Source organism: Toxotes jaculatrix, chromosome 11 (assembly GCF_017976425.1).
Source record: "Toxotes jaculatrix isolate fToxJac2 chromosome 11, fToxJac2.pri, whole genome shotgun sequence".
Taxonomy (NCBI): domain Eukaryota; kingdom Metazoa; phylum Chordata; class Actinopteri; family Toxotidae; genus Toxotes; species Toxotes jaculatrix.
The window spans coordinates 7,991,230-8,011,252 of record NC_054404.1 but is presented as its reverse complement, the minus strand read 5'-3'; the positions used below and the strand labels follow the sequence as shown (position 1 = coordinate 8,011,252).

Here is a 20,023-nt window from a genome sequence, read left to right as displayed (position 1 = left end):
CTCAATAGAGACACAGGTACTTTGCATTAGCTTTAGCACATGTGATTGGAATTTGTGGCTATTAAGCTGTGTACCAGTTGCATAAAGACAGAGACTCATTTAGCCTTTGTGTCTCTCATGTGCCACGTGAAAGCATTGAGACAGACTTGCCATGCCAAAGTCTCAAGTCACCCTCTAAGCCTGCCAGATTAATCCCTAATGCTCCTCAGTCAGTGATCTTTGAAAAGGAGATGGCCATACAACCACTGCAGCAGGTGGACAGGACTAACCTTAGAATTATTACAGCTTTCCCTTTCAGTTAATCATACTATCATTGCCGACGAGGACAAGTGTTCACATGTGTGTGCCTGCTCGTGTATCTGACTGCATTTGCCAGTCTCTCACTTACATTTGACATTTTGCTTTCACACAACCTGGAAAGGACTTCACAATACACTAAACTTGTATAGTGGATAGAATGGTTCAGAAATTTCACTGTGTATTACTGTATATTTAAATATAAAGTAAAGGTATAAAGTAATGGATCATGTTTCTGGACAGAGTTTAACAATAGTAAGGTATGTAAGTCGTTTTATTTGACATCTCCAGCTTTGGGTAGTATTAGAAAAGCTGCACAATGTGGCAGCTGTTGGCATTAATGAAGAGCTTTTAAGGACTCAGTCAGCCTATAAAGCTATCTGTGTCAGTGTCCCATGTCAAATCATTTACACTTAAATCTGATCCTTGCTTGTTCTGTCTTTCTGTTTATTCTTTCAACAGTTGTGTGCGATTCCATGCTCCTCCATGCCTTTGTTGGCATCTAATGGAAGAAAAAGCACTGATCAGGTCCACTATGGTATCCAGACTGCCTAAGTTCGGTGGACGCTCCTCAACTGGTGGCGCTAGCCCCTTGCCCAATGGTTCCACCCAGCCAACCACTACTAGCCAGGATGGTAAGACCACTCCCCCAGGAACACGTCCAAATGGTGTGATCCGTGCCTCTCCTTTTTCCCTGAAGTGGAAGAGAGATGAGGGCATGACCCCCCCTAGCCCCACCACCCCCTCTAGCCCTGGGGACGGAGGTGAAGACAAGGCTCAGTCACAGCTTCCCTCATTGGCAAAGGAGGTAAAGAATGGGTCTCCAGGGACGCCCAAGATGCGGAGGTCAGGTACTTTGATGGTTGCTGTCTCTAGCCCCAAGGCCATCCCCAAACAGTCCATGAAGATGAGTCCAAAAGTAGGGACCAAGCTAGGCCAAAGCCCACTGAATGGAGGTCCTAAAATGGGCCATAATGGCACCAGCATTCCTCCTCGAACAGGGTCAGATTCCCGTGTCCTGCGGCCGCGGTTAGGCTCCAGCTCTCCCAGAAGCAGCTCTCAAGACAGCCTGTCCCAGTCCAGTGACAGCCTGAAGAACTTGGCACTGGACAACATGGTGCGTTCGAACAGCTTCACTCACTTCAAGCAGATTCCCTCTCCCACAAGCCTACCTATGACACGGTCCTTCTCCTTTAACCGGGCTGTGGAGCTAGCCAAGCCTCTGGCCAACACTCAGCTCCGGCCTCCCCGGAGTACTTTCCTTAAACCCCCTCAGCTGAGCAATGGAAGAGTGGGTTTAGGACTTGGAGGCCTGAATGGCAACCTTGGAGGTTCAGGAGGTTTAGGTGGAGTACTTGGAGGACTTCAGCACAGCAGAACTCCTCCAGCTGCCACCTCTCTGCCTACCCCTTCGATCCCTCCAGCACCCACTACTCCCAGTGCTCTGAAGAAGCCTCTGCTCCCCAGTTGTGTGCTGACCAAGTCAATAGGCAGCAGTGGGGGATCTCTGAGCTACAAGCTGGCTCGATCTGGGCCGGTCAAACAGCAGAAGCCTCTTTTTCCAGGTAGGGTCAAAGGGGACATCAGACCCTCAGCTGCCCCTGAGTGTGGAGAGCCATTAGGAATAGCAATAGACACTGAACCATCTGTTAAGGCTGAAAAAGCAGAGTCTCATAGTGACAGTGATGGAAGCTCTGGAGATGGAGGAGGAAAAAGTGGAGGAAGTGGTTTGCTCAGGGAGAGCTCTGGCCAGGCAGCAGGCGAGACTCTGGAGGACATGTCTTTATCTTCTGCCTCATCTCTAGACAGAGGTGACACCAGTGAAGAGTTTGCAGATGACTTTGACAGTGTTGGAGATGTGCTCAGTGATGGGGACATGCCTGACAATAGGAAAATTGGCAGCACTACCCAAACCTGCCTACACAGCTTTCTCAATGACACCATTGACTGGGACGCTATCGACCTGGCAGGTAAAGAAAGTGAATTGAAAGGAAATTCAGCTAATTGTTTGTCACATTTGTGTCAGTTGTTCAGCCTAGAGTTTATGTATCTTCTACAGGATCTAAAGAAGAAAGCCCTATGCAGGACTCCCAGGGACCACTGGTTTTGTCTCCAGAGCGAGATAATGTTCCCCAGGCTTCATCTGTGGAGCTGTCGCCCTCCAACAGCTCCGGTGGAACTTACATGTGGGATGAAGAGGGTCTTGAGCCCCTTGGGGGACCAGGGATTCATCCATTAGACAGCTATGATGATTCAGAGCTCAACAGCCTGGTGAGTCCCTGTTTCCAGTTTGTGATATTCTGTTGGTTGACTAATTGATAGTAAATTGCTTTATAGTTGTAACTCTAATATGTTTCGAAGTATAATTTCTCAATTGTTCATGTTAAACTGATGAGGAATTAAGTGCTTGTGTTGTAGCCTCTGCAAAAAAAAAAAGCCTAATGCCCTCCACTCCTTCTCCTTTTATGCCTACTGGCAGATTGCTCTGTAGCGTATTTCAGAAAGGGAAAGAGGTGGAGAGAAGCCAAAACTCTTGATACAGTCACTTAGGCTAAAAAGTTCAGAGAACAAGTTCTCCAAAGTGCCAAGAAAGTTGGCAAAGAATTGGCTTCTGTGACTGAGAAATGGGTTCATTTCCAAGTATGGTAGATTTTTAAGGGAGAGAGAGGCTAGGAAGAAAGGTCAAAGCTGCGGGACCTTAAGAGTGACCTGATGCACATTATACAAATGGACTTCTTCTAACCATACCCATGGGTGCTACAGATTGTAGAATTCAAGCATCAATCGCCCAGAAAAAGATTTCACGACCACACAAGTAGGTACACTTAATCCTCAATTTCAATGCATGTATTTAACAGAAAATGTCTGTAATGTTTGTGGGGATACTTACAACATTCCTGTGGGCATACATACAGGTTGTTTACAGTCAGTAGATTTCATGAATGTAACAAACACATGGTTTATGTGCAGTGTACAGTAACTCTGTCAGTGTGCAGCTACCAATCGAAAAGAATTGGTATGTTTGGAATGTAGATATGAACACAACATTGTCATACTTTTTAACATAAAGAAAAAGAACACCCGGTTATCAAGCTATTACATAGCACAGGTGTTTTTTGTCTCATGAAGTTGAATTTCCCATAAGATGGGTTTAGGTTAGTCCCCTAGTTACAACAAGGCCTTTTCAGTGCGACACACTGTACGTACCTCTGTCCTTTAATCAGTTTCACTTTCAAATAGTTCCTCCTTCCTTTTATAATTTGGGATTAAATGAGCAGAACAAAGGCAGAGAAGGAAAACTAAATTGTCTAGAGTTTTCTGCCAGCTCTCACCAACAGTTTCATGCCAACCTCTCTCTCTCACTCCGGGAGGAATGCTGACCTGGCCACCAACTGTGTGTTAATTGCATCGCTGGCCTTGCTTTGGTTCTCTGTATTCCTGTACCATGGCACCTGATCTCAGGAATGCAATAAAGAGCTTAAAATGAGCAGGATTAGAAATTATGTAATAAGATTTGTGTGTTTACTACTTTTAACATGTGATGTTGACATAAGTGTCAAGTCACTGAAAGAGTAATGTGTTTGTCTTGTAATAATGGATCTGTAGCAACTACCAAATCAATAAGAAATGGAGTAGAGAGTGGTGTGTGTGTGTGTGTGTGTGTGTGCGTGCTGTGTGCATGTTCTATTTGTATGGGTTCACTGCTGCTGTCAGTACAAGCACACGTGCTTTAGCCATGTGTATCTGATTAAGAGCCATTCAGCATGTCTTAAGGAGAGAGAGTGTGTGTGTCTGTGTGTTTGTCCGTGTCTGTGTAGTAGATTAGTTGAAATGTCATCATGTGGAAGACTTGTTTAACTTTTGAGAAGGCAAAATCTTACTGACATTCGTTAATAGCAGACTGGAGACAATGACTCAGACCACAGCTTTGTATTCTGCCATCTTGTGGTCCCCCCTAAACATGAATTTCCTGCAGTTCTACACTCATATCATGAAATTTTCTAAGTGGAAAAAATAGTGTAAAAAGCAGGGATAGAAGTTGGGTTGGAGAGATTTAAAAGAATCCAATTCCTTTCTATTCTACCAGAATAAAAAAGCCACAGGAGTACCAGTATGTGTTCAAGCCATCACTGGCAGGCATTATTCCCATCCATGGCCAATGCAACGAAACCTGAGACCGCTGTGTAGATATGACTGAGTGCATGCTTGCAGTTTGTGTGTCACCTTTTTATGAAAAATATAAAAAGAATATCTACTCATGACCTTATGTCGAATAGCTACCAAAGTAGTCTTGAATATGATCTTGCCACTCCTCTCAGTATAGCTCCACTCTCTCTGAACATACGCGCTGTGGGCTGTGACATTTCTTAGTGAGATACTAATCTCTGGTCAGAGAAGAAGGGAATAGTACTAGTCCTTGCTGTGCAAGAGGGGAAGGTCTGATGGTGGCTGCTGAGTGAGTGGGAGGGAGCTAGAGGGAAAAAAGATGTAAGGGGTAGAACCAGAAAGGGGGAGAGAGAGAGAGAGAGAGAGAAAGAGAGGGTGAGACTTAGTGACTGATTGCTGATGTGTGAAGATCAGCTCTATGGGGAATCTGCCTTTGAGATATTTAACTGAGCTATTTGATTAGAGGAAATGGGCCCACTTACTGTAATTGGATGCACTGAGCACTCTCTGTCCCACCCATTTCTGCTTTTTCCTTTCCATCTGTTTGTCTCTCTCATTCTTCCATTGTCCACTGAGTAAATAGTTCCTCGTTATGAGGAGAAGAAAGGCATGAATATAATCCAGCAGTGTCTGTGTCCAAAATGATTAGTAATTTTGGGGGGATTTATCTTGCATAATCTCAGTGGTCTATGAAGCTACAGTTGCAGCATCAAACAATGTGTATCACAGTTTATTATTATTTAGTAAGTAGGTAGTAGATAGCAGTGTGTGTGTATGTCTATATACTGCATGTATTTGGCCCTTTTTCTCCTCCAACCCCGAGAAAGGGTTAAGAAATTGCTTCTTGTCCTCTGAGACGACTACATGGTAGCCTCCCTCTGACTGGAGTCTTGTATTTTTTATTTAGCAAATTCTGTATTTGTGATGAAGTTGCTTTTCTATCTCACAAGGAACTAAGCTTGATGTATTGATCTTCTGATGGTGCCTTCACTGTTGGCCTGCCTGATCGTGCTCTGGATACAACTGATCCAGTTTCTTCAAAGCGTTATGGAGTTCCTCAGAAACCTTTTGTCTAGACTTGATTTGGTGCTGAGAAAGCCCCTCTTTGCCTAGAATAACAGTTTGACTTCTAACACTTTTGCTTAGTTCTGATACCATTTTTCTCACTAACACAAAGATACTTAGAAACAATGATCTGCTGGAAACTTGAGGCACAGCCTTATTTATAACAGGTAAACACTGGCTGCAAGTGGCAGCAAGCTGATTCACTTGAACAAGCATCTGATGAGTAGAACAAATCTATTGATTGAGCTGATCAACCCATTCATGTTTCAAAGGAAGGGATACAACTTAAGGAAATCGGAGTTTGATTGCTAACCTAGAACTGGTGCAGAATCTTAAATATTTCTTCTTCATTTTTACATGACATAACTTATGTTTTTAAATGTTCCTCAATCCTCAAATATTCTGACTATTTCCAGGTTTATGTGAAACTATTAGAGATTTTTAATGTGGTCTCAGACTTTTGGACCCCACTGTATGTAACCGAAACTCGCTATTGTTGTTTCTTGCTTCTTGGAGAGAAGGGGTAAGATATGAGCTCACAGCACATTCACATTGCCACACTGCAGAGGCATGCTCAGTCCACTTGGAGGCACTGTGCATCCTTAAGACAACACAATGAATGTGTGCTTGCTCGTGCTCCTGGTTTGTGTGTGCCAGTATATTTCTGGCTATATATGGCTCTATCTGCATTCATATGCCCCTGTGCGAAATCAAGGAGTGGGCTACCTGAGCTCATAATAACATTCCCATGATGCACCATGCAGCGCGGTACTGTACAAGCTTTACAAAATTGGCATTGTGAAATGGAGGGCCACAGTCTCGCAGTGACTCTTAATGTTTTTTCAGCCTCAGTGCAATTTATCATGCAGTGCAACAGCAGCAGTAGATCTTAGCACAATCTATGTTTAAACAGTTTAAGTATTTTGGAGTACTTGAGATTACTTGTTTAATTTTGTCAGGCAACTACAAGCAAACTTCAGTGTATAGGTTAAGGACAAAAGCTGAAGCTGAAATAGCAGGAGTTTACATGCTGATGCTTTCTGCTACATGTACAGGGATGGACACAATAATAGCAACACACGTTCAACATAATACCTCTGCACTACATTTAACCTTTTTGTTGAAACTGTGTCAGAAGGATAAAATTTATGGTGTAGCTATAGTTTTTGTTTTGTTATTGGATTTTATTGTACTGTTAAGTATAGGTAATATTTTTGTTGCACTGTATTTGCCCCTTAGTGCAGAAGTTACCTCCTTAGATAAAATAAAATTGATTGCAACATAACAAACTGTGGCTTCATAAATTGTCATTACCAACCCATCTACCACATGCAGTATTAACATTCTCAAATGTAGTACATATTGCAGGGTTGCTATATTGCATTGCATTGCATTAACATGTGGTCACATTTAAAAGAATAAGAAACTCTAAGAATTTGACTAGCCAAACTAAATTTTGTGCTGTAGTAAGTCTTGGGTTGAAGCTGTTTCTCTAAGAACTGAAGTTCTGATGATTTCATTAACAATGTGTTTCTCGATGTGTTTCAATGTGTACAATGAGTTTCTCTCCTTAGAAGAAATATTTCCCTTGAAATTACAGTCCAATGTCCCTCCACACAGCATGAATCCTTGAGTGCAAAATGCCTAAATGCTTTCCTTTTTCCTCTTAGAATTCTGTGAGTTCTCCTTCTCTTCTCTTTCTGTTTTCCAACCAAACCCCTTGTTGTTGCTTTGTTTTGGTTTCTCTTTTTGCTTCCTCAAAGCTGCAGAATTACCACTGCCTCTTATCCCTGATTTATTTATTTTGCCTCTAATTTTAGGCTTTTGTGGAGCCAGGTTGAGACAGGTCAATTCATTAGTGTTTGAATGAGTGAGGTGCTTAAGCCTTTTGTCTGCGGAGTGCTCAGCCATTTATGGAACATGCTGCCAGTGAACCCGCTATGCTGTTGCATTAATGAGGCTTATAGCTCACCTGCTTTTGTTTGTCTTGATTTTAAATTGACAGCAGCAGCCCTTTAAGGTAAACAATAGTTTTGTGCGTACCTCTGTTGGTGCATTCAGTGCTTTCTTTGGAGACCATCACATACACACAAAACACCATTGCTTTTGCTTGTAACAGCAGTGGTCGGAGTTGTTCCTAGAATTATAGCCCATACTTCTCTCCGTATCAGTCATGACTCAATTTATTTTCCAAGCATAGTTGTGACCTGTTATTTTACTACAGATCATTACCACTCTGCTTTTTATAACCACTTTGTCTTTAAACTGGCTCTCACATATTGAAAATCTTAAATTGGCTGCTTATTGGGCCCCTCCTGAGATGGATAAAGGCAACATATCAGCAGATTGGCAAGATAAAAACTAAACGACTTTTACTGACAAGATTGGGGTGCTTATGAATTGACTATGGATTTTACTGGCCATGCTATAATTGGACATAATACGTACTGCCCACACAGTGCATGTTTCTTACTTAAGTGTTTTCGAATGGAATTAAATTAGAACATTATAACTTTCTGAGTGTAGTCTCAGAGTTTCCTTTTAGACTGAATTTACAAAAATGTATATTCTAGGTCATCGATTAAATTCGTCCGAGAGTGAGCTGCTAACTGAGTAAAAAAGGGTTTGAAAAAAGAAGCAAGGCTTAACTTTTTACTTGTTTGTCCAAGGAGACATGTTTTATTTTGAACCATGTCAAAAAACTTTTCAAGGCAAGTGACTCATGCATAATACATGCTCTCTTATATAAATGCATTATACCCCTACCTCATAGCCATTGTTTTATTTCAGATCCAGTGAGCTGCATTGCAGAGCCAACACACTGCATTATAAATTACATTTCTAAGCAAAAGTTTGCATTTCATTATATTACATTACGGTGTAGAAAGCTGATACTATTTTTTCAACGCAGATTCGTGTATTGGCCATGTAGTCAGCTTTGACATTTGAAAAACTTTCAGATGTCTCATTTGTTGACTCCCTCTCTCCTTCATGTCCAATTCAACTTCAGCATGAGAGTATTCTCATGCTCCTTATGATATTTTAAATGATGGTGATGCAATTCAGTATCCAGTCTTTCATGGATAGCTGGTCTTTTTTTTTTTTTCTGATGATCTGTAGTAGAACCAACTCTGTCTGTTTTGCTAAGGCTTGTGGGAAAGAAGCCAAATAACCTTCCTAGAGAGATTATTTACTTCAGTATACAGCTAAACAAAACATACATATGTTTGACCGGAGAGATGGAGAACTATCTATTGTGTGTCAAAATTCACACACAATATAACAATAAAATATTCTTTGTTTTGGTTTGACTATTTAATGTCTTAAAATCAACTATGATACCTACATCATTGGCAAACAGTTACTCTACAGGTTTTCCTTTTTAGCATTGCGTTTTTGTTCTCTCCCACTTCCCTCCTTTTTCTCCTTATCGTTGTCACTCAAAAGACAGTCATGCTTATTTTAACTTCTTAGCAGTATAAGTTGTTGTAGTACTACAATAGCAGAAACAACAAGAAATTGTGATCATCTCAGAGTAAACTGCACAGAAACCTTGTTTACCACTGAGTGCAGCATGACTCTTTTATTGACACAGTTTGTTTTTATGTCCAAGGTCAGTCGCGGTACGATTAAAGTAATCATGGCAGTGCATATGTGGCTGCATATACAGTGTGAGGAATGTAGTTCACTCTGGCACAGGCAGCACATTGTTGTTATTTTGCCAGCAATATGTACATCTTTAGCTCCAAATGGAATGGAAAAGATAAACCTGGGAAAAACATACTTCTTATTTGATGGTTCTCTTTGCTCTCTTCTGCAGCTGCCACCACTCATTAAGTAATTAATTAAACAATCGCTCAGCATGCCTCCTCCACACTGACTGTGTTTCTTTCTCTGAATGTTTGTCTGTGCATAGCATAACCCAGTGGAAACAAATAAAGGATATTGTCATGTGTAGCAATGCTCTGTTTACTTTGTCAAACATGGAGGAGAAAGTAATCATAAAAATAATACTGTTTAAAATAAGTAGTGCAATTATGGCCCTTTATTTCATTTGTACTGTAAATTCTATGTCTGGGACTTTCGTTTACCTTAACTCAAGAGACTTCTTCATCAGATTTTAGTAAGACACAAACAAAACATTTCCCCCATTAGTATCACTGTAAAAGCCATCCAGCAGTTCAGGGGGCATAATCCGTTCCCTTTCCTGGAAGGCTTTTACTGTGAAACGAGTGTTGAATTTCATTATCCATGATCGAACATTGAGAAAGAACTACAAAGTAGAATTGATTGGAAGTAATCAATGATTCATAAGTTTTTCTGTTTTAAAAAGACAGCAGTGTAGCATCATGAATGGTCACATTTAATTCACATTAAAATTAATTTAATTCATTCATTCATTAATTCATTTTGACTTCTTCACACTACAATGGAGTGCAAGTTTTTTTTAATCAATATTTGTCAACAACTAAAACTCCTCCTGTGGGCACACATACGTGGAAGCTGGTGTATAAACACATATTGAGTATAGTAAAACAATTCTAATGATATGGAATATATCTTTGTAGAGAAGTTATAATTGTTGACTAATGCTGTACATGAATATACTCTTAAACTGTCCTTATATCTGCTTACAACTACATTACAATTGACAAATTTGCAATGTGTGCATTACACAGTAATGCAGGTAACTGTTTGGAACTCGTCTGTCTTTGTTTCCCTGCTAGTATCTGAGTAGCAGCTTTTATTTGACAGTTTGCAGTAAATAACAGTTTACTGTTATCTATAACAGTTTACTGTTATCTATAACGAGTGCTCCCTTAAGCCCCTGACTCTATACTGACAGTGAGGCTACTAAAGCCAAAGTTGACAGAACAGAAAGAAGAGAATCAATGAAGAATCAATAGGAAAAAAGTATTATTTTTGTTTTAATTAATATTTTCTTGTGTTCTGTATTTTCAGTTATGAATCCCTAATTTGGTGTCATTATCACATCACATATATTGAATTACACCTAATTATCCCTGCAAGAGCCAATAAGAACAATACGGTGTGTACAGTGGTTGTACTGTATTAAGATTATCCTACATTTTAGACATCTTAAAGTGGTTATATTCTGTACGGCAGACACTGAAAATGGACCTTTGTTAAAAAACTACAGAGCTGCAGATGAGTCAGGTAAATGGATTACAATGACATGAAGAAATCATTGGGGTAAAAGGACGTATCTTCCATCAAAACGACTGGCAAGTCCCAATACATAGAGTATAAAGAATTATACTGATAAGTAGGAGCTAATATCACACCAGAGATACATAATTTATAGTCTGTGCACTCACACACACAATCACTGTCTCAATGTAAGGACACTGCATTAGTTATGATGTAGTAGTTGAGTAATTTTTAGGACATTATTTTGAAAAGTATTTGACCTTCACAACACTAATGATCCTGGAAAAAGATGTTTCATGTTGGTTTCTGCCCCCTTCTGTAATAGAGTAGCTCAACTGAGATTTCATTAGACTCTAATAGAGAGGTACTCGGCTGAAAGGAGCAGTTTACTTCATGTGAAACTTAAGAGAAAGACAGAGATGCCTGAGAAGAACACGTACAGTCAGTCTAAAAACTTCTCTCTGGCACATATTGATTTTACTCTTATCTAAAGCTGAAGTTTGTGGCTTTTTTGAAGTTGTTTCATCGAGCCGAAAATGAGCAGCCTACTTTGCCTTTTTGCCTGATTGTGCGCCATGGCGCTAATTTATATTCAAGCCACGAAAACCCAAAGTACCTGAAATCCCAGAAAGATACTCTCGAAAGAAAGCAATGATGTTCCTGTAATGGGCTTTAATTTCGCTTTGCAACTCTGTTATGCAGATGCCCAGGTCATTTTAGGGTAAAGTGTCAAAGCTAGAGAAGTTATATATAGTTTCAGTGATTTTGAAGTTTTAATCAGCGCTTGATCCAGCCGCATTTGTTTGAAGATTCAGCTGATGTTACGGTGAGAGCAGAGAGTATGCCACGAAGCAGTTTGTACGTTCGAAGACCTTCCAGTCAGATTCTGAATGTTGCTCATGCCGCAGGGTCTGGATTGATGGAGCCCCTCTAGGTGTCTAAGATACATCACAAATATGCATGTCATGTGTCAAATTCATATATTGCTACAAGTCAAATTATTATTCCCTCAGTGAAGACATGCACAGCAGCTACAGTTTAATTGGCTCCAAGCTGCTTTTCACATGCATTTTAATAATAGGTCAGAACAGCTGCAGATTTCAAAGTCTAATTCGAATGTCTTTATCTCATGCGATTCTTGGACTTCATTATTAAATAAAATTGTTTTTCCAACCTTTGTGATAGAATGAACATTAATAACTCATACTCAACTCAATAATAATAACAATATGATACAATAGTCGTGTATTAGAGTTGTTTTTCTCTCTCCCTCCATGGGAGAGGTCAGAGTGCAGGGTCACAAAAAAACATGCCATTGTAGCAGGTATTGGTTCAGCAACGCTTGCACAAAATAATACATAAATGCAAAGGACACACTGAATATTTCTACAGAACATTGTTGTTATGTAATTTCAGTAACTAACCTACATTCATGTGCTTTCCACAGTGTGATTAGTTCTCATGAATGAGAACTTCAGACTGTGTGAAGGCTTTTGAACCATACACATACAACTCACAATACAATCCCAGAACGATAACAATGGTATCATGTTACTTGTGATTCTGCAGCATGTTGCAAGCAATCATTTATGATACATCATTCCATCTGTGTCTGTAACTGAAGAAAAACTCATCACACTACATTTATTTTCTGCCTTCATCTTAAGTTTTGCACAACTTTATAGATAGCTGTGATGAAATTGTGTGTAATAACGCACATAGAGTCTAACAAGATGTCTGTGGTGGATGCTGTTTCAATGCTATCCTTCTGACAGAAATGATACGATTCCATTTGAACCACTGCGACTCTCTACGCTGTCTGTGCAACTGCTTATGCTTAATGCCTGGGAGTTTAAGCCATAGATTCTTTTAGAGTTGAGTTTTGACTCACACACCTAAAGTGTGTGATTTAGTACTGAGCTGTGACTTTTGTCAGACACCTCACAGTGCACATCAGTACTGCGGCTGAACGAATACAGTGCGGACACTGACAGAGGACTTCAAAGTTTATTTTGCTGTCAGTTTTGCTTCTTTGTTGTGTGGCTGGTGTACAGTTCAGGTCTTTTTAACACACACACACACACACACACACACACACACACACACACACACACACACACAGGTGAATTATCAGACAGCTGAAAAGTTCCTGAGTTAAAATGTCTGAAGCCATGAAAGGATGTACTTATACCCCGTTTCGATGCCAGTACATTGCCAGCACTACACCAGAGATATGAGTACAGAACGGGCTGTTCCTGAAAAAGAGAGCATCACTCCCAGTGAAACTACTCTGGTTAAATAAAAGTATCGTGTTATATTACTTCATCTAATATTTGTTTCACCCCTAGTATCAAAAATTGTCATATTCCGATGGTGGGAGGTTAGAGACAAGAGAGCAACAGGGTGGAGGAGAAAACTGAGACAGAAATCTGAGGACAGAGGAAGTGAGAGAGAATAAAACAGATGAGACAGATTGATTTGTTCATGGGCTCTTCAAGCAACAGAGATTCCACCCACGTCTCGGTTGATAGTATTTGGAAAACTGCAGAAGTATGTTTCCTTCATTATTCCTTCTTCATTAAATCTGAAACACTGAGTGCCAGTCGGTTATCATGCAACACATGAGATTTTCAATAATGAGTAATTTTATGTTTGTGTCTTCTAGTCAAAGCCCTGTCAATTTAGTTTCGTGAAGCACAAAATTGCCTTGAAAAATAAAGCTTTGAACTATTGATTCATTCCTTTGCTTTTGGGTAGGCTTTGAATTATTCTGTAGACAGCAGCGCAGCAGTCAGACTAGTTGCATATTCTGAGGCTGTTATGAGAAGTGTTGGGTTTTCAAAGTGTTCTGTATTATCATTCATAATTGAGTGATATTTTTCTTGTTTTGTTATCTGTGGCTTGATGTGCAGAATAACAGTGTCCTCCTCCTGCTGTGCTGTTGGTGGGAGAGAGTCGTGGGGAAGCAGCATCGATAGTGGTTCTTGAATTGTTATTGTTAATGACGAAAATAATAAAGAGCAGGGAATGAAAATAAATAAAACATAACATAGAAAATGAATGTACAGATGTAATAATGAAATGAAACACACTGTCCATAATAATTGCAACAGTCTACTCGAAAAGAATCTATGGGTTAAACCAGCCACAAAGCATAAGCAGCTGCACAGACAACATAAAGAGCATTTCTATATCACTCATTTCTATATATGTCTCAGAAAATGTTATATGTCCTATTCCTGTGCATTATGTTGCCACTCAAATTCCATAGTAAAGAATGAAGAGGATTACTACATATCACCTTGGTGCCAAAATGTAAAAAAATAAAGTTTTTATATCTCATCATATATGCTGTTGCGTAGCAACAAAAAGCTTGCTGTGGTGCTGTTAAAAGACATTGCTAATGCCAGACCAAGGACAGAGGGATCCTGATTTATGTCAAAACAAGGCTGTGTTAGAATTAGGTTTATGTACATCCATACAAATTTAAAAATAGTGTGTCAAACAAAAAAAATGCTTGTAAGGCTTTCTTAATCCTGGGAAACATTGCATCTGTGTGTTTGTGCGTTGTGTGTGTTTTTTTTTTTTTTTTTGGTTTCTAAATCTATGTCGAGTTACATGTACATGTCCCCTGATGTCTAGATATTTCTCTCTTAGCAGACCAACCACTTTTGCCCAGACACAAAATACTATAATGACTCTAATGCACTCATAATGTGCCTATGATATTATCTAATGCAACAAAGTGAGTGTTACCTGTGATTTTTGTGGTTCTCAGGATATCCTGAACAACCTGGACCCTCGGGGAACTGGAGAGTTGGATGATGATGACCTCATGCTAGACGTGGACCTCTCAGAGGATGGCTTGCATGGTCAGCACATACAAATATGCACAGACACAAAGCACTTTATGTAATTGCAGTTATTCTACACAAGATTTAAATTTGTGAGGTTATTCTATGGCCATAACAAATACCTCTGTTTCAGTGGCTGGAAGTTGCCCATTATTTTTGTATAAGCGGGCACCTCCAGCAAAACTGGTCTGATCATAATTGTAAATTAATGCATTAACAAGGTTTTAGCTCTCTATTTTCAGCACTGTCCTTCTATGGCATATAATGGCCTGAATAAATTGAATCCTGCCTTGCCTTGGGTGAATATTTGCCTCTGTAACATCCATTAAAATCTTCTAATGGACACCTAGTTGTCTATTATGTGCTATTACTCTTTTAGTATTTGGTTGCTGAAGAGTTATTAAATTACAGCTCACTATTGCCACACAACTGGCTTTGAATGACAGCTAGGCAGCTGACTTGGAGAAGTATTTAGCCAGATGTCTGGCTCTGTTTAGATGAACAGATGCACACACACTGGCATATGGTACCAGCACTACAACAGTGCATATACGGGAGCAGAGTTTACATTTGATTGCCTTGACAGCAGTGGCTGCAGTATGGTGTTAGCATGATTAGTTTAATAGCTTGCCGTTCACACATTACATCACCACTCTTATCTTGATAACATATCTATTGAAGTCGTTTTCTCGGTCCCCCATTTTCACTTTGTAAATGTAATCAAGTGGCAATCACATTAAAATGGAGTAAAATTGCTTCTTTGTAGATGTTAAAGGTAATCAGGTCACATTATTAATACATGATAATGGTGTTGATAACATTATTATGGATTCATCAGTTAGCGTGTGTTTCATACAGTATACGTGAGGAGGAAGTGAGAGGGAAAGAAGGGTTGAGGAATATTGGCTTCGCTTGTCATGAAATATAATGAATTCTAGGAGGAGAATTTTTCCCTTGTCAGTCCTGGAGCCAGTCTTATCAAAGTACCATTCAGGGATAATATGTTTAATGCACTAATTTAATGTGGAATGACAGGTTTTGTATGTGCAAAGAAGGGTCCCTTAAGCTTATGGATGCACCCTTACATGTACAGTTTACACACCGTCACCACTTTATTTGGTACACATTGCTAAAACTAATGCAGCGTAATGCAACAGCCTTGCAGTAAACTCTACTTTTATGAAGGCCATAATGTTCAGCTTTTGTTGAAACTGTGTTACAGTGGTGTTGATTCAACTTTATGACCATTTTGGTGGCAGTAGATTGTGATGCTGTATTCTCTTACACTGTGGAGTGTTTCTAATATTTAGCCTGCCCTCTCTGATAAAGACTAAAGCCTCCAAAATGACCATAAAGTTGAATCAACACCTCACTAAAACAACTTCATCAAAAACTGAGCCGTACAATCTTCATGAAAGGAGGATTTATCGCAGGCTTGTTGTATTAGAATCCATTAGTTTTAGCCAGGTGCAACAAATAAACTTGCAACTGGGTATGCATTACTGAGGCAGCTGATATTGTTCTTTAATTTGTAAACAGTGATCTCCTTGTTTTTGAGAGAAGGAGACGACAGGGAGTGAGAGAGAGGGAGAGGAATGTTCACTCCAGAGGAATGTGAATTGAAGTGCCGTCCCTTCCTACTCCTTTTTGGGAAGTGACCATATTTATAGCTCTCTATGTCATGGCTAGAGCTAGTGTCACGAGAAGTGGCGTTAAAGAGAGACAGGCTGAAGAGTCCAGTTAGACCCAGCCCACGGGGCAGGCGCTGAGATGTGGGATACGGAAGGGTGTTTCCTCCTTCCCAAAGACACCCTGACTCTGCCACAAAACAGGAAGAAAGGAAAGGGAGAGCAGGAGTAAAAAAAAAGAGGAGGGCCTCGTGTATTTTCATCCAGCTGTCAGGTCCCTTGACGGGAGAGAGGCCCCAGCTTTTCTTCCATGCCTGCCTCAGCTGGTGACTTCCTAGCTTTGGACATAAACCAGTCACCTCAGCTGCTCTCTCACCACTACCACTACAGGCCTCTCTCCCCAGCTCCAGTTCCTAGGGAGTTCCCAGAAAAACAAGGCTGTCAACAAACAGAACCAGACAGCTTGGGAGCTGAGTTGACTTTCTCTCCCTGGCCCTTTAACTGCTCACCAGCTGACCGGACAAGGAGTCATTTCACTTTACTTTTTCAGACAGAGTTTCTCTGTCTTTACGTGTTTTTCTTTTCCAGTTGGAAATATTGGAATATATTCCCATTGTATTACTTTTTAGAGGATTTTTTTTTCAGCTGAGCTGAAAAGGAGTTGTTTCCTGGAATGTAACAGTTCACTATGAAACCGGCTGTCTGCTCCTGTGCTATGTGGTGACACTCAGGGTAAAGTATTTTATTGGGTCTTTCAATCTGCCAATATTTCTCTTATCTCTCTTTTTTTCCTTTTTTTTTATCAGCCTTTTGCTTTGTCCAAAGACTGTGGCATATAGAAAGTCAAGGGTCCTTTTGATTTCCTGGGGGTTGCGCTCTGTTAGTTGTCAATTTTGTTGCGGTCATGGTTCATTTCACAGCTATATGCTATTGAGTGTTGCCAAATACTGTGTCCTTTTACCTCCTTGAAAATGAAATGGCCTGTCACTTTGTGTGTGAGCGTGTGTTTGCATTTGATGGTGGAGATAGAGAGAAATAGAGAATGAGATGGATCAGATCACGATTTATATGCAGATATTCGAGAATAGGGTGTTTGAAATACGCACAGCAGTATTCATTACCACAAGGTATGAAAAATTGACTCATGGTTGTGCATTTTGTTCGCTTGTCTGTGTGTGTGTGTGGTAGTGAAAGACAGAAGCAGGTCGAGAAACAGAGAGAAAAACAAATTCTTGCCTTTGCATAATACTGCTCATCTTCAACCACAAACATGTACTAGTTTCATTTCAACAAAGCTACTTTAGATGCTTTGCTGCATCTGGATTTATAAATTTAGATTTATAAATTTCAGGTCAGGTAGCTCAGCTCAGTTTATATGCTTTTTTTTCTATCTCTCACTTGCATCCTCTCTGTTTCAGATATGCACTTGATTTTTTTTTTACTCTGGCTCAGTCTGCTCTAAATTCTTCCTGTATAGACATTGACAGGATGGCCCACATTGAGCGCTCGGAGAGGGCAGGTCGGCAGGGGCAGCGGCGTAAACACCACCGTTGGAGTGGACCAGATCACCTCCACCATGATAGCAGGTTTGTTGGGCTTGAAAGATTAAAACAATGTTAAAATAACAAAAGTAAAAACTCTATAAATCCAGCATTGTCCATTTTTTTCTCTCTGTCTGACTCTCTGTGGTGGTTTCTCTGTCTTTTTCCCAGGGCCAGTGTCTTCCCGCACTATGACGGACTCAAGTCTTCAAGGATCTCTTCACGGCCCATCCCCTCTGAAGGCAGGCAGCATGGCTACATGGCAATGCTGGATGAACTCACACTCGAACACATGACTCAAGATTGCAGCTCGCTCAAGAACCAGCTGCTCAGGCTCAAAACATTACTACAGGTTCGACCCACATTCACAAAAAGATATGAATAAACACATAAACATATATGCTTGCATGTATGAACACACTCTCACAAACACATATACGTGTGAGTATGCACTACCCAGTGATAGAAAACTCTGTCATCCTTTCAATACTGTTGCATCACCCTTTGAATATGTCACACACAAATCACATGCAGTTCATGTCACCGGTCCAGGTTTTTTATTTCAGTCTTAGACCACATACAGTACAGTGTCAGGATTTGGGGTTTGATTTCAGCTGCTGTTTTGTGTGTTAAATGCAGCTTTGTATTGATTTGCTAGAGGGTTAGTTTGAGTAATCCTCTTAAGCTTGCCAGGAGAACACTGCCATCACTGTTTGCAGTTATTAGCCGTGAGTGACACAAAGTATTTTTTGACAAAACTAAATGAAGCAAGTTTAATGTGGTCTGACTTTAAGTATTTAAACACTTTTAAATGTTTAATTACGTTGATTTAATAAATCCTTTCATTAGTCAGCGTTTCAGCACTGTACATAGATACTGTATATAAAGTAAACAAAGAAAGATGTTAAGACAGATGTTCGTGGGTAAAGAGAGAGGGAGTTGTTTTAGTGGTTTTAATGCAGTGTACCAGTCTGACAATAGTAGTATTAGATGCTCTGGGACTTCTTCTGTTGTATTTACATTATTCAGAAATGTGTGCATTTGTGGTTGCAGGCTTGCATCAATTTACCTGTGCTTATGTGAAACTGATCACGCAGAAGATCCATCTCTGTCAGGAGGAGAAATCCATTAAGAGGGAAAGAGAGAAGTGACAGGGAAGGAGGAGAGAGAAATAAAAGATGTCAGCCATAGATATCTTTACTTACATCAAAGATGAACACACAAAACCCACACTCCCAAAAACACACAACCCCATCTAGGCAATTGCCAAAATGCACAGAAGCACAAGCACTTTTCACTGCACGGCCTGTAAAAAAAAGAAATTATCTTGAATACCTTGACTCAGTTTACCCTCTGCGGCATAGAAAGTGATAGTTGTGTTTGCATTTGACTCAAATGTCTCCTTCAGAGGTGTTCATTGTGCTCACTGCAATTAGTCAAACACTTTGGCTCTGTAGCCTCAAGAGGGAAAATATTTCTGTTGGCCCATTAGTAACTCAGTTGTTAATTTTTTTTAAATATGTGGAATTCAAGAAAGCAACTGTAAAATGAGCCTCCAGCATAGCTGAATCCCAGTTTATCTTTGCTTTATTGTGCTAACAGTCAGATCCAGCACATTCTCTTTTACGTGTGCTGTTTCTAACTGGATTAGTCTACTTAACCTGGATGAATGACAGGTGGAATGTTTCAAGTGGTTGACAGGCAAAATAGTTATCAACAACAATTTGATAATTTTCCGCAAAATGACAGTTTAATGAATGTTATCATTCATGAAAACTGAAAAAAATAACAACCTAAAAAACAGGGGTATTCACTTTCTTCTTTCTAATTCATGTCATAACCGGAAAACATTTTTATTACTGCTGGCCAGAAGAAATACACAATTTCAAGACATAGCTTGGTATAACCATGGCATTCACATCATTGCTGACATTTTAGTCACTGCATACTCAAGCAGACTGTAATTGGGAAAATAATCAAAGGATGTAACTATAGTGTTGCACTGAATATTCTGTGTACACAAGATGGAATCTCGATCGGCTTTGGGAAGAAAAATTCAGAAGTGCAGCACGCAATTAAATACCCTTTAAAGTGAAGATATTTTTTGTACTAGATGAAATAAATGTATTAAATGTCCAAAAATTTACTCAGCAACTCTGTCTCAGGTATCTAAGTTTGGTGGTTGACAGTTCAGGGTCAGCAAGGTGTATGTGCTAAAGAGTAAAGTTATTCCACTGTCATAAAATATTGCTGAGGCACGTCTAAGGAAACTGTCATTGATCCAGCTCACTGTGTACTC

General features: G+C 39.9%; 1 protein-coding gene across 4 annotated transcripts in view; it reads left to right on the top strand.

Annotated features, from left to right (window-relative positions):
* The window catches only part of ccser2a (coiled-coil serine-rich protein 2a), a 52,371-nt gene that overhangs the window by 11,951 nt on the left and 20,397 nt on the right, over positions 1-20,023 (top strand). For all 4 annotated transcript variants that reach the window (XM_041049354.1, XM_041049356.1, XM_041049355.1 and 1 more), the window contains exons 2-6: positions 760-2,267; positions 2,357-2,568; positions 14,480-14,573; positions 17,661-17,769; positions 17,896-18,076. In XM_041049354.1, coding sequence (XP_040905288.1) covers positions 803-2,267; positions 2,357-2,568; positions 14,480-14,573; positions 17,661-17,769; positions 17,896-18,076 — 2,061 coding nt within the window. In that variant the 5' untranslated portion in view covers positions 760-802. The remainder of the gene's footprint in view (positions 1-759; positions 2,268-2,356; positions 2,569-14,479; positions 14,574-17,660; positions 17,770-17,895; positions 18,077-20,023) is intronic.